This window comes from Hylobates moloch, unplaced genomic scaffold, assembly GCF_009828535.3.
Source record: "Hylobates moloch isolate HMO894 unplaced genomic scaffold, HMol_V3 SCAFFOLD_5, whole genome shotgun sequence".
Lineage (NCBI taxonomy): Eukaryota > Metazoa > Chordata > Mammalia > Primates > Hylobatidae > Hylobates > Hylobates moloch.
Window position 1 is genome coordinate 104,128,653 of NW_026652280.1, and position 12,450 is coordinate 104,141,102.

The 12,450-nt window shown below is 47.6% G+C and overlaps 1 protein-coding gene across 2 annotated transcripts; it reads right to left on the reverse strand.

The window, feature by feature from the left end:
- Positions 1-47: 47 nt before the first annotated feature.
- Positions 48-12,193, reverse strand: BNIPL (BCL2 interacting protein like). 2 transcript variants are annotated; one of them, XM_032154718.2, is made up of 10 exons: positions 11,468-12,193; positions 10,571-10,666; positions 9,683-9,747; positions 9,226-9,450; positions 4,785-4,967; positions 4,490-4,592; positions 4,197-4,328; positions 2,074-2,118; positions 1,754-1,852; positions 48-966 (listed from the first exon to the last, which is right to left on the reverse strand). In XM_032154718.2, exons 1-10 carry the CDS (start codon positions 11,758-11,760, stop codon positions 930-932), a joined length of 1,278 nt encoding a protein of 425 aa, XP_032010609.1. In that variant the 5' UTR covers positions 11,761-12,193; the 3' UTR covers positions 48-929. The 2 variants fall into 2 exon arrangements, with proteins under 2 accessions (XP_032010609.1, XP_032010608.1); XM_032154717.2 differs by having other exon boundaries at positions 2,032-2,118.
- Positions 12,194-12,450: the final 257 nt, after the last annotated feature.

Here is a 12,450-nt window from a genome sequence, read left to right on the forward strand (position 1 = left end):
AAAGAGTCGTTCACTTCTTTGGAACAGAGCTTAAATGTCTCATCGCAGTTTATTAGCCTCTACAGTTCTAAATTTACTAAAGAGGGCAAAAATACAGGTTTTGAAAGCACTCCTTCCCAGGCTCACAGGCAGCAGACATGACTTAGAAGGAAAAAGGGCATACAGCGGTTCTTCAAGATTTAATGAGCTGACTCTCCTGGCTCCCAGCAGGCAGGCTGGCTGTCAGGTAAGCCTCTTCCATCCAAGGTGGAAGGATCACAGTCCCTCCAGTTAGAGAGGAGGAAAATTAGGACCCAAAAAGATGAAGTTATTTGCCCAAGGTTCTACAGCTAAAGTAGGATTAAAACCCAGAGCTCTGGCCGGGCGCGGTGGCTCACACCTGTAATCTTGGCACTTTGGGAGGCCAAGGCAGGCAGATCACGAGGTCAAGAGATCGAGACCATCCTGGCCAACATGGTGAAACCCCGTCTCTACTAAAAATACAAAAAAATTAGCTGGGCGTGGTGGCGTGCGCCTGTAGTCTCAGCTACTCGCTGAGGCTGAGGCAGAAGAATGGCTTGAACCGGGAGGCGGAGGTTGCAGTGAGCCGAGATCGCACCACTGCACTCCAGCCTGGCGACAGAGCAAGACTCCGTCTCAAAAAACAAAAAACAAAAAAACCCAGAGCTCTGCATATCCCATACAAAATGACCCTACATTCAGCCTTCCGTCCCAACGACTGGAATGAAAATCACCCAGCAGATCAGCTTCCCAGCCTCAAAGCCCTGCTGAAGGCAGGGTCATGCAAAGGACAAAATCCCACTGAGAAGTGAAGATCTGGTGGTACTGAGGTTGGGGATAAGACGATTTACAAAACAGTTCAGATGTTTCAGGGATTCGGGTGTAGGCAGATCGCTAACTGGTTCTAAGGCCCTTTATCCAGTCCTGTGCTAGGTCCCTCCTGAGCCATGGAGATCCCGGTCCAGCCTAGGAGAGGGAGAGGGGGAGGAAAGAAGTGGTTCAGGGGCAGGACTTGGGTTTTACTTTCTGGTTTGGGGAGACAAGCCAGGTGAATTGGAAGAGCTAGATGATTTGGGTTGAGTCATCATTTAGCACTTTTGCTCCCTAACACCCTCTCCCCCACTGGATATCATCTGTTCACTGCCAACACATCTCTTCCTAATTTCTAGGGCCAGTCTGAATCTCCTCTGCACTGTGAGTGTTCCTTTATTCCTTATTGTCTCTGCACTTATATGTATAGGTTTTTTTTTTTTTTTTTTTTTTTTTTTTGAGATGGAGTCTCGCTCTGTCGCCCAGGCTGGAGTGCAGTGGTGCAGTCTCGGCTCACTGCAAGCTCCGCCTCCCGGGTTCACGCCATTCTCCTGCCTCAGCCTCTCCGAGTAGCTGGGACTACAGGCGCCCGCCACCACGCCCGGCTAATTTTTTGTATTTTTAGTAGAGACGGGGTTTCACTGTGGTCTCGATCTCCTGACCTTGTGATCCGCCCGCCTCGGCCTCCCAAAGTGCTGGGATTACAAGCGTGAGCCACCGCGCCCGGCATGTATAGGTTTTTTTTTTTATTTATTCTTGTTGGATGCAGTAGTGTCCTTCCTTTCTTCTCTGGGTGTGTGCAGTTTCCCCATATACATTAAAGCACCCTAAAGCAGGGCCTCTAGCTTTTCGTTCTTTTGTATGTCCCCCAGGGCATTAAAAAAGTAGAGATTGGCTTTACACATCCCACCCCCAAAGCTTTATTCTTAAGTGTGAAACTCACTGTCTGACAGCTTCAGGGATGTGGACTTGATCCAGGGATATGAGTTGGGCCAGCTCCCCCAGGCTGTCCAGAAAACGGATTTTTCGTGTGAATTTGGAACTGAAAAGAGAGAATAAACCAACTGTGTTTTGTATTGGGAGAAGGGTTCCCAAAAATCCTTGCAAAGAAAAATGTACAAGTAGAGTGGTTAAGGCTAGAAAGAATCAATGTGGAGAAAGATCTTAATCTTGATTTTGAAAATGGGGGGAAGGAGGAGTCCTTGTTCCTAGAACTAGTACCTGATGAAGGGCCGAAGCAGTGCCAGAAATGCTTTCACATACCATGTAGCATGGACAACCACCAGGGCTTGCAGGTTTTTCCGTAGCCTGAAAAACAACATGAGATCATCCTATCTCTTCTTCCACCTTTATGTGTGAAGATCAAGTGTAACTGTTTTCTGTACTGTAACTTCCTTCATTCACTTCTCTAGTTTCTAGATTTATCTGGTACTTGGGTCTAATCCCCATTCCTTCAGCTGTAATCTCAGCTCCACCCATCTTATTTAGCCCTCTATGATCCTCATTTTTAAAAAAACTCTCTTTTTTTTTTTTTTTTTTTTTGAGACGGAGTCTCACTCTGTCACCCAGGCTGGAGTGCAGTGGTGCCATCTCAGCTCACTGCAAGCTCCGCTTCCTGGGTTCACGCCATTCTCCTGCCTCAGCCTCCTGAGTAGCTGGGACTACAGGCACCCGCCACCGCGCCCGGCTAATTTTTTGTATTTTTAGTAGAGACGGGGTTTCACCGTGGTCTCGATCTCCTGACCTCGTGATCTGCCCGCCTCGGTCTCCCAAAGTGCTGGGATTACAGGCGTGAGCCACCGCGCCCGGCTTTTTTTTTTTTTTTTTTTTTTTTTTTTTTTTTTTTTTTTTTGAGACGGAATGTCACTCTGTCGCCAGGCTGGAGTGCAGTGGCTCAATCTCGGCTCACCGCAACCCTCCACCTCCCGGGTTCAAGCGATTCTCTTGCCTCAGCCTCCCGAGTAGCTGGGATTATAGGCGCATGCCACCATGCCCAGCTAATTTTTGTATTTTTTTAGTAGAGATAATGACTTGTCACCATGTTGGCCAGGCTGGTCTTGAACTCCTCACCTTGTGATCCACCCACCTCGGCCTTCCAAAGTGCTGGGATTACACTTTGTGAGCCACCACGCCCGGCCACCTGGTCTTTTTCTGCTCCATTTCCATCTTGTCCCCTACCCTCGCGTAAGTTCCTTTTGCGTGCTTCTACATCGCTCCATGACCAAGATTACTTATAAAACTCTAGGTGGAAGAAGACCAGCAAGGATGAAAAAAGGAAAGGGGGCAAGAAGAGAAAAGTGAGCAAAGGGAGATGGGGGAACCAAAACGGGGAAGAAAAAACCTGAGAAGGAAAAGAAGACACAGGGCCAGGCACGGTGGCTCATGCCTGTAATCCCAGCACTTTGGGAGGCCGAGGCAGGCAGATCACCTGAGCTCAGGAGTTCAAGACTGGCCTGAGAAACATGGCAAAACCCTGTCTCTAACAAAAAAAAAAAATACAAAAATTAGCTAGGCATGGTGGTGGCGCATGCCTGTACTCCCAGCTACTTGGAAGGCTGAGGTGGGAGGATGGCTTGAGCCAGGGAGGCAGAGGTTGCAGTGAGCCAAGATCGTACCACTGCACTGCAGCCTGGTGACAGAGAAGACACATAGGTCAGTGATGAAGGCAGAGAAGAAGATAATGGAAGTGTGGAAAGGGAAATAAATGGCAAGACTGAGAGAAGAGTGTTTTCTGTGTGCCAGGCAATATGCCACACTAATTTACTCGATTTTCACAAATACCCAGTGGCAAAAGTATAACTATTGCCATTTTACAGATAAAGAAGCTGAAGCGGCCGGGTGCAGTGGCTCATGCCTATAATCTCAGCATTTTGGGAGGTGGAGGCGGGTAGATCACTTTAGCTCAGGAGTTTGAGACCAGCCTGGGCAAAATGGTGAAACTCCATCTCTACAAAAAATACAAAAGTTAGCTGGGCATGGTGGCCCATGCCTGTAGTCCCAGCTACTTGGGAGGCTGAGGTGGGAGGATCGCTTGAGCCTGGCAGGCAGAGGTGGCAGTGAGCCGAGATCGTGCCACTGCACTCCAGTCTGGATGACACAGCCAGACCCTGTCTCAAAAAAAAAAAAACAAAAAAAAACTGAAGCTGAAGCCCAGAGAGGTTAAGTGACTTGTCCAAAGCCATACAGCTAGTAAACGGTAATGGGTAATGGCAGGATTTGAAGCTAGATTTCCTTGACTCCAAGAGAAGACAGAAGACAAAAGAGCTGGGAAAGGAACATAAAAGGACAAAGAAAATAGGAAAGGACTAAATGGAAGAAGAAATAATAGAAAGATGGGGAAAAAAAGATGAGATAGAGAGTTGTAGCCCTCTCATCCCAGGTCTCACCGCCGATCCAGGGTACGGTAACACTGGCGTATCCAGCTTAGAGGTGGAACTTGGGCCCTGCTTGTGCCTCCACTCAAATGAACAAGCAGGTAATTTTCAGCTACTAGCAGCTCCAGAGTTCCCACCATATACCTGGGGGGATGAAATTGCAGGGAAGGTATGTGTTGGGGGCTTCAGGGGGTGAGAGGAACATTGCTGTAGACTCTCCCATCAGCTACTGATCTTTGAAGGAGTTCTTTTTTACTTTTCCCTCCCTAACACTGCCCTGTAGCCCTTCAGGCCTTCCACCTCACCTAAACAAGTGTTCCATGACATAGGTGTAGTTGGGGATGCTGCTTCTGGGTAGATAACAGGAAGCAAAAAGGATGACAGCATTGAGGCCATCACCGTGGTAACCTGGAGAGTGTAAGGGGAGAATTCATTTGATGAACAATTATGTATTGACAGATAGTATATCTGTTTAAGTTGAGGGACTCTGAGGGTCTCTGGAAGTTCCAGGATAGATTTTGGATCCAATGACTGAGTCTCCAGCTTAGGCATTTTATTAAGAAGCCATAGCTCTTACCCCTGCATTATGCTAGCCATTACCTCCATGAGACAGGACTTTCTTATAGGGATCAATGACAGTCATGTCTACGCGCTGCTCCCGTGGTCCCATTCGGAACACCCTCCAGTGATGTCCTTCTTCTCCAGCCACATCCCACATACAACCTCGGCCCAGCCTTTCGGCTGCCTCACTGGCGCCCAGACCCTCTGCCCGGGGTAGTTCATCTAAAAGAGAGGGATGGGGAAGGATCAACAAGGCAGAATTCCTACCTTCAGTTTTTTGTAACTTCCTCAGATTCCTAGTTTGTTACTCTAATCTGTCATTCCTCAATTTTTTCCTTGATTCTTTTTTTTTTTTTCCTTTTTTTTGGAAACAGAGTCTCACTCTGTCACCCAGGCTGGAGTGCAATGGTGGGATCTCAGCTCACTGCAACCTCTGCCTCCCAGGCTCAAGTGATCCTTCCGTCTCAGCCTCCTGAGTAGCTGGAACCACAGGCACGTGCCACCACGTTCAGCTAATTTTTTGGTACAGACGGGGTTGTACCAAAGTGCTGGGATTACAGGCGTGAGCCACTGTGCCTGGCCAAGATTCTTTCTTTAAATGATTTTTCCTAGATGAGCTCATCTAGTCCCATGTCTTCAATTCCACCAGTAAGGAAATTACTCCCAAATTTGCCTCTCTAACCCAGGCTTCTTTTTTTTTTTTGAGACAGAGTCTCACTCTGTAGCCCAGGCTGGAGTGCAGTGGTGCAATCTCAGCTCACTGCAACCTCTACTTCCCTGGCTCAAGCGATTCTCTAGCTTCAGGCTCCCGTGTAGCTGGGACTACAGGCATGCACCACCATGCCCAGCTAATTTTTGTATTTTTTGTAGAAACAGGGTTTTGCCATGTTGCCTAGGCTGGTATGGAACTCCTGAGTTCAAAGCAATCAGCCCACCTTGGCCTCCCAAAGTGCTGGGATTACAGGCATGAGCTACAGCACCTAGCCTTTAACCCAGGCTTGTTTTAACTCTAGCCGTATCCCTAAATGCCTGGAGTGTACATCTTCACTTCGTGTCTCCTTGTCATCAACAAATCACCAGATACAAAAGGGAACTCAAGGCTGTGCTCAGTGGCTTGTGCCTGTAATCCTAGCACTTTGGGAGGCCAAGGCAGGAAGATTGCTTGAAGCCAGGACTTTGAGACCAGCCTGGGCAACAAAGTGAGACCTCATCTTTACAAAAAATTTAAAAAATAATAAAATTACAAATTACAACACAATAACAACAAAAAAAATAGAACTCAAAATCATTCTCTTCTGCTTTGGGAGGCCAAGGTGGGAAGATCACTTGTGCCCTGGAGTTCAAGGCTGCAGTGAACTATGATCATACCACTGCACTCTAGCCTGGGTGACAGAGTGAGACTTTGTCTCTAAAAAAAATAATAATAATACAGCCTGGGCAACAAGAGCAAGACTCTGTCTCAAAAAATAATAATAATAATAAATTATTTTTCTTATTCTCCCTCATATTTCCTATTTCCTATTTTTTTTTTTTTTTCTGAGATAGAGTCTTGCTCTGTTGCCCAGGCTGGAGTGCAGTGGTGCGATCTTGGTTCACTGCAACCTCCGCCTCCCAGGTTCAAGTGATTCTCCTGCCTCAGCCTCCCAAGTAGCTGGTACTACAGGTGCACACCACCACGCCTGGCAAATTTTTTGTATTTTTAGTAGAGACGAGGTTTTGCCATGTTGGCCAGGCTTGTCTCGAACTCCTGACCTCAGGTGATCCAGCTGCCTCAGGCTCCCAAAGTGCTAGGATTACAGGCATGAGCCACCGTGCCCAGCCATATTTCCTATATTGATGAATGACTGAATCCATCTAGCTGCCTGAATGAGAAAACTATATTATTATTGTTGTTGTTGTTGTTGTTGTTGTTTTCTTTTAGAGACAGGGACTCACTCTGCTACCCAAGCTGGAGTACAGTGGCTTGACCTTTGCTCACTGCAGCTTTGACCTCCTGGGCTCAAGTGATACTCCCACCCCAGCTTCCCAAGTAGCTAGGGCTATGGGTACACATCAGCATGCCTGGCTAGTGAGAAAACTGCATGTCATGTGAAACTCTTTCTTCTCTATCAGCCCTGAAATCAACTGGACTCCAGATTGTCTTCCATCTATCTCTATGATATTCTTTCATCATCCTTTCCACTACTGCTATCCTGGTTTGGGTTCTTAGTATTTCTCACCTGGCCTTGGTACTAGCCTCCTTATTGCTTTCCCTGCCTCTAGTCTGTTTTTTTCCAATAGACCCTCTATACCACTGCTAGAGCAAGCTTTCCTTTCTTCTCTACCTTTTTTTTTGAGACAGGGTCTCACTCTGTCTTCCAGGCTGGAGTAGAGTGGCATGATCTTAGCTCACTACAACCTCCACTTCCCAGGCTCAGGTGATCCTCCCACCTCAGCCTCCCGAGTAGCTGGGACTACAGGTCTTTGCCACAAAGCCCGGCCAATTTAAAAAAAAATTTTTTTGTAGAAATAAGGTTTCACTTTGTTGCCCAGGCTGCTCCCAACTCCTGGGCTCAGATGATCTGCCCTCCTCAGCCTCCCAAAATGTTGGGATTACAGGCATGAGCCACTGCACCCAGCCTCTTTAGCTTTTCATTCAAATGATAATATATTATACCCACCATTCTGCATGATCTTTCCATAGCAATAGAAAGAGCTGCTTCTTTTTTTTTTTCTGAGATGGAGTTTTGCTCTTGTCACCCAGGCTGGAGTGCAATGGCGCGATCTCGGCTCACCGCAACCTCCACCTCACCGGTTCAAGCGATTCTCCTGCCTCAGCCTCCCAAGTAGCTGTGATTACAGGTATGTGCCACCATGCCCAGCTAATTTTGTATTTTTAGTAGAGACGGGCTTTCTCCATGTTGCTCAGGCTGGTCTTGAACTCCTGACCTCAGGTGATCCACCTGCCTCAGCCTCCCAAAGTGCTGGGATTACAGGCGTGAGCCACTGCTCCCGGCCTAAGAACTGCTTCATTTTAAAAAATAGTTGCATAGCCGAGTGCAGTGGCTCAAGCCTGTAATCCCAACACTTTGGGAGACTGAGGCAGGAGGATTGCTTGAGGCCAGGAGTTCAAGACCAGCCTGGGCAATATAGCAAGACCCTGTCTCTACAAAAATATATAAAAATTAGCCAGGTTTGGTGGCGTGGGCCTCTAGTCCTAGATACTTGGGAGGCTGAGGCAGGAGGATTGCTTAAGCCTAGGAGGTTGAGGCTGCAGTGAGCCAAGATTGTGCCATTGCACTCCAGACTGGGCAACAGAGCAAGACTGTCTCAAAAACAAAATGTTGCCTAGTATTTAGTATTCCATTGGATGGATGCACCATAACAAACGTAATACCTTACTGCTGGATCTTTAGGTTGTTTCCAATCTTTTCAGAGTCATTAAATTTGATCATGTTACTCCTTTGATTAAAACCTTACTGGGCCAGGCATGGTGGCTCACACCTGTAATCCCAGCACATTGGGAGGCCAAGGCAGGCGGATCACTTGAGGCCAGGAGCTCGAGATCAGCCTGGCCAACATGGTGAAACCCCATCTCTACTAAAAATATAAAAATTAGCCACACGTGGTAGCGCACGTCTGTAATCCCAGCTACCCAGAGGCTGAGGAACAAGAATCACTTGAACCCGGGAAGCAGAGGTTGCAGTGAGCCTATATCACACCATTCTACTCTAGCCTGGGCAACAGGACAAGACTCTGTATCAAAAACAAAAAACAAAAAAACTTATCATGACTCCCTATTGTCTACAAGACAATAAACTCCTTAGCATGGCAGCAAGGGCCTCCATGATGTGACCTTTGTCTACTTAACCCAGCAGCACTATCTTTTGTCATTCTCTCTTCACCTCCCGGCCCTTCATATTAAAATAGTCATGCTCATACTTTGAATTCCCCAAAATGCCATGCTATTGCTTGAGTTGCTTCTGCTTCTTCTCCTTAGAATGCCCTCTCTCCAACTACCTGATAAATGTCAGCTTCAGCTTTCAACACTTAGCTCAGAATCATCTCCTTCATGAAGCCTTTCCTAACATCTCTCAGGCAGAACTGACCTTTTCCTTCTCCCTGTCTACACTGTACCCTATACATATATAGATCATAACCTTTAACTGCAATTATTTTTATATATGTTTATTTCCTATTAAGCAGAGAATTCCCTGTAGGCCCTCTCTTATTCATCTTTATAACCCCAGTCCTATACATGATAGTATATAACAGGCATTCAATTAAATTTTCCTTAATAAACAATGGGCTCCCCTCCCCCTCTACTGACTACTCTCACATTGGACCTATAAGCCCAAGTTCCATTTGAGGAAACTAATTTTGCTGGCCGTAGCCCTTGGTCCCACCTTATTAGTTCTAACTGCAGTCCCATTAAGTCCATCCTGATCCTTTAGCTCTAGCCTCTACTTCTACCAGCTGAGTCCTCTGGTTTGTTTCCCACCTTCCCATTCAAATTCATGTCCACTGTCCAGCTGCTCCGAGTCTGAAGGTGTCTCCAGTTCGTCTACCTCCAGGTCAGAACTGCCATCAGGAGAGGAAGGTGCAGACTGGGTGGGTGAAGCTCCATCATTTCCAGGCCCCTTAGTCAGACTCAGCTGCAACTCTGGGGCAGAGAGACGCTTGCGCATGGGGCGCTGGCCACACAGGGCTAAAGTGCTGGGGGTACCTGCAGTTAGAGAAAGGGGGAAAAAGAGAACCAAGATGGGTGTGTGTGTTGGAGTGCCGAGAGGGCTAGAATTCCTGTATGTGAAAGTGATAATATGGGGTGAACACTGAAGAAGGGCTGACGCAGGGGAGATTTGGGAAAGGGAGAAATGGAACTGTAATAGGATAGAGGTGGCATAGCCCTTTACTGGACTAGAATCAAGAACTTGAGGCCTGGTTTCTACTTGACCTACCTGCCTGTGAATCTCCTTTAGGGTCTTCAGGATCTTCAGAAAGGCCAACCTCCTCAGGAAGCAATCTAGAGGGGAAGAGATTAAAAGGCGGCAGAGATATACACCAAAGGCATCAAGCCAGGACTCTATAGGTTCTCTCTCCCCAACATGATTTTATCACCTATGCTTCCTTTTTTTTTTTTTTTATTGTTTTTTGAGACAGGGTCTCACTCTGTTGCCTAGGCTGGAATGCGGTGGCACAATCACAGCTCACTGCAGCCTCTACCTCCAGGGCTCAAGCGATCCTCCCACCTCAGCCTCCCGAGTAGCTAAGACTACAGGTGTGCACCACCACACTTGGCTAAATTTTGTATTTTTGTAGAGATGGGGTTATGCCATGTTGCCCAGAGTAGTCTTGAACTTCTGAGCTCAAGTGATCCACCTGCCTCGGCCTCCCAAAGTGCTAGGATTACAGGCATCAGCCACCATGCCCGCCCTCTGTTTTCTTTTTCCCATTTTTTTCCTTCAAGTCCTAATTCACCATCCCTGCGTCCATTTGCTTTTTTTGGAGACAGAGTTTCACTCTTGTTGCCCAGGCTTGTGTGTAATGGCACAATCTCAGTTCACTACAACCTCTGTCTCCCAGGTTCAAGTGATTCTTCTGCCTCAGCCTCCCGAGTAGCTGGGATTACAGGAGGCATGCGCCACCATGCCTGGCTAATTTTGTATTTTTAGTAGAGACGGGATTTCACCATGTTGGTCAGGCTGGTCTGAAACTCCTGACCTCAGGTGATCCACCCGCCTCGGCCACCCAAAGTGCTGGGATTACAGCCATGAGCCACCGCGCCATCCCCTCCGTCCATTCGTGACCATCCCTCCCTTCTCCCAGCCACCCTCACACGTCCTCACCTAGGGAATTCTTCATCCTGCCATTCCTCCTTCAGTTCCAATTCCCCATGTCTCAGGGCTGCTCCTAGTTCTGGTGCTTCTGCAATCTCCCTGACCCTAAGACAGCCCCCCAAGAAGAAAAGATTAAGGGAACTGAATAGTAAGTAAGAATAATTGAAATGAAGAACAGTAATTGGGATACAGAGCAGAGGGTAGGCCTTCAAAAGGACTCAGATCTCTTGCCTCCTATACAGATGTTTCTCTTACCTTCACCACTTGCTAGAAGCAGATTACCTGCTGTTAAGTTTGGAAGCAGATGAAAGATGGAATGTAAAGTTAATCATATTTACCTCTGTAGCAGTTGCTCCACCTATAAAGTTGGGGTGAGAGATGTCCCACATTACAAGTGGCTGGAACCCAGCTAGACCCACCCAGCTATCACTGAGCAAAGTCGGGAAGACGGCACCTAGTCAGGCCTGCCTTTCCTTCACTGAGCTGGGGAGTGGCTAAGGGAAAACATGGCATAGATGGAGGGGTGGAGGAAGAAAGTAAGGAGAAAGATTTGCCGTAACGAGAACCTGGACCTAAAGTGAGTTCTGGTTCAGCTTTCCTGATGGCCATTCTGGAGGGTGAGGGTTAGAAAATAAAAGAACACAGGCAGATTTATCAGGTACAATATATTACAGAAACTTCCTTTAGTTTTAAACCAGGGAATTATCCTGGAATCCCGTTCCCCAGTTCCATACCATACTGACATTTCCTACCTAAAACCACCCTCATCCCTTCTCTGCAAATTCTCTAACAGTCTTGTCTCCTTGAGGAACCCGAGATTTGACCCGGTAAGAGCTGGGTAGTGGGGAAGTCTCTCAGGACTGTTTATTCACTGTTACCAATCAAGTAAGCCAAGATCTTACTTACCCAACATCTGTCTTTTTTCCTGCCTCTTGTATAGTTCCCATCTTCACAAGTCTTCCTGCCTTCTTCTTTAAACACCTAGGAGTTGTTGGGGAGCTGGTTGTCCCAGCCCCCAACACTTCTTTACCTCTTTTCTGTCTCAGCTGTTGTAGTTCTTGCTTCCAAGGTGGGAGGTGTGGAAGGGAGGTAACCTCATCTTCAAACAGGTTTTGCCACTCCTCTCCCCAGGAGCAGGTTTGCCCAAAAGAAAAACCCTGCCTCCTGTGAGGGGGCGGGTTTTGGGGAGGAGAGTGCATTTTCTAGTGGGGGCCAGTCTTGGGTGAGTCTAGGAAGGCAATTTGTTCTCCTTTCCAGACTGCATATATCCCTCTCAAAGTTGCTCTTTACACAAACAAGCAAAAAAACCAGTAGAAACCGTTGTGTTTCTGGCCGGGCGTGGTGGCTCACGCCTGTAATCCCAACACTTTGGGACGCCAAGGCGGGCGGATCACCTGAGGTTGGGAGTTTGAGACCAGCCTGACCAACATGGAGAAACCCCGTCTCTACTAAAAAAAAAAAAAAAAAATTATCTGGGTGTGGTGGCACATGCCTATGATCCCAGCTACTCGGGAGGCTGAGGCAGGAGAATCGCTTGAACCTGGGAGGTGGAGTTTGCAGTGAGCCGAGATTGCGCCATTGCACTCCAGCCAGGGCAACAAGAGCAAAACTCCGTCTCAAAAAAAAAAAAAAAGAAAAAGGGCCGGGCGCAGTGGCTCACGCCTGTAATCCTAGCACTTTGGGAGGCCGAGGCGGGCAGATCACGAGGTCAGGAGATCAAGACCATCCTGGCTAACACGGTGAAACCCTGTCTCTACTAAAAATATAAAAAAAAATTAGCCAGGCATGGTGGCGGGCGCCTGTAGTCCCAGCTACTTGGGAGGCTGAGGCAGGAGAATGGCGTGAACCCGGGAGGCGGAGCTTGCAGTGAGCCGAGATTGCGCCACTAC

Coding starts and splice junctions, on each gene's coding strand:
- BNIPL (XM_032154717.2), bottom strand. CDS start 11,760: ATGCACTCTCCTCCCCAAAACCCGCCCCCTCACAGGAGGCAGGGTTTT. Junction 9,451..9,682: donor TAAAGGAGATTCACAGGCAG/GTAGGTCAAGTA, acceptor CTCTAACTGCAG/GTACCCCCAGCACTTTAGCC. Junction 4,329..4,489: donor GTCATGGAACACTTGTTTAG/GTGAGGTGGAAG, acceptor TCATCCCCCCAG/GTATATGGTGGGAACTCTGG.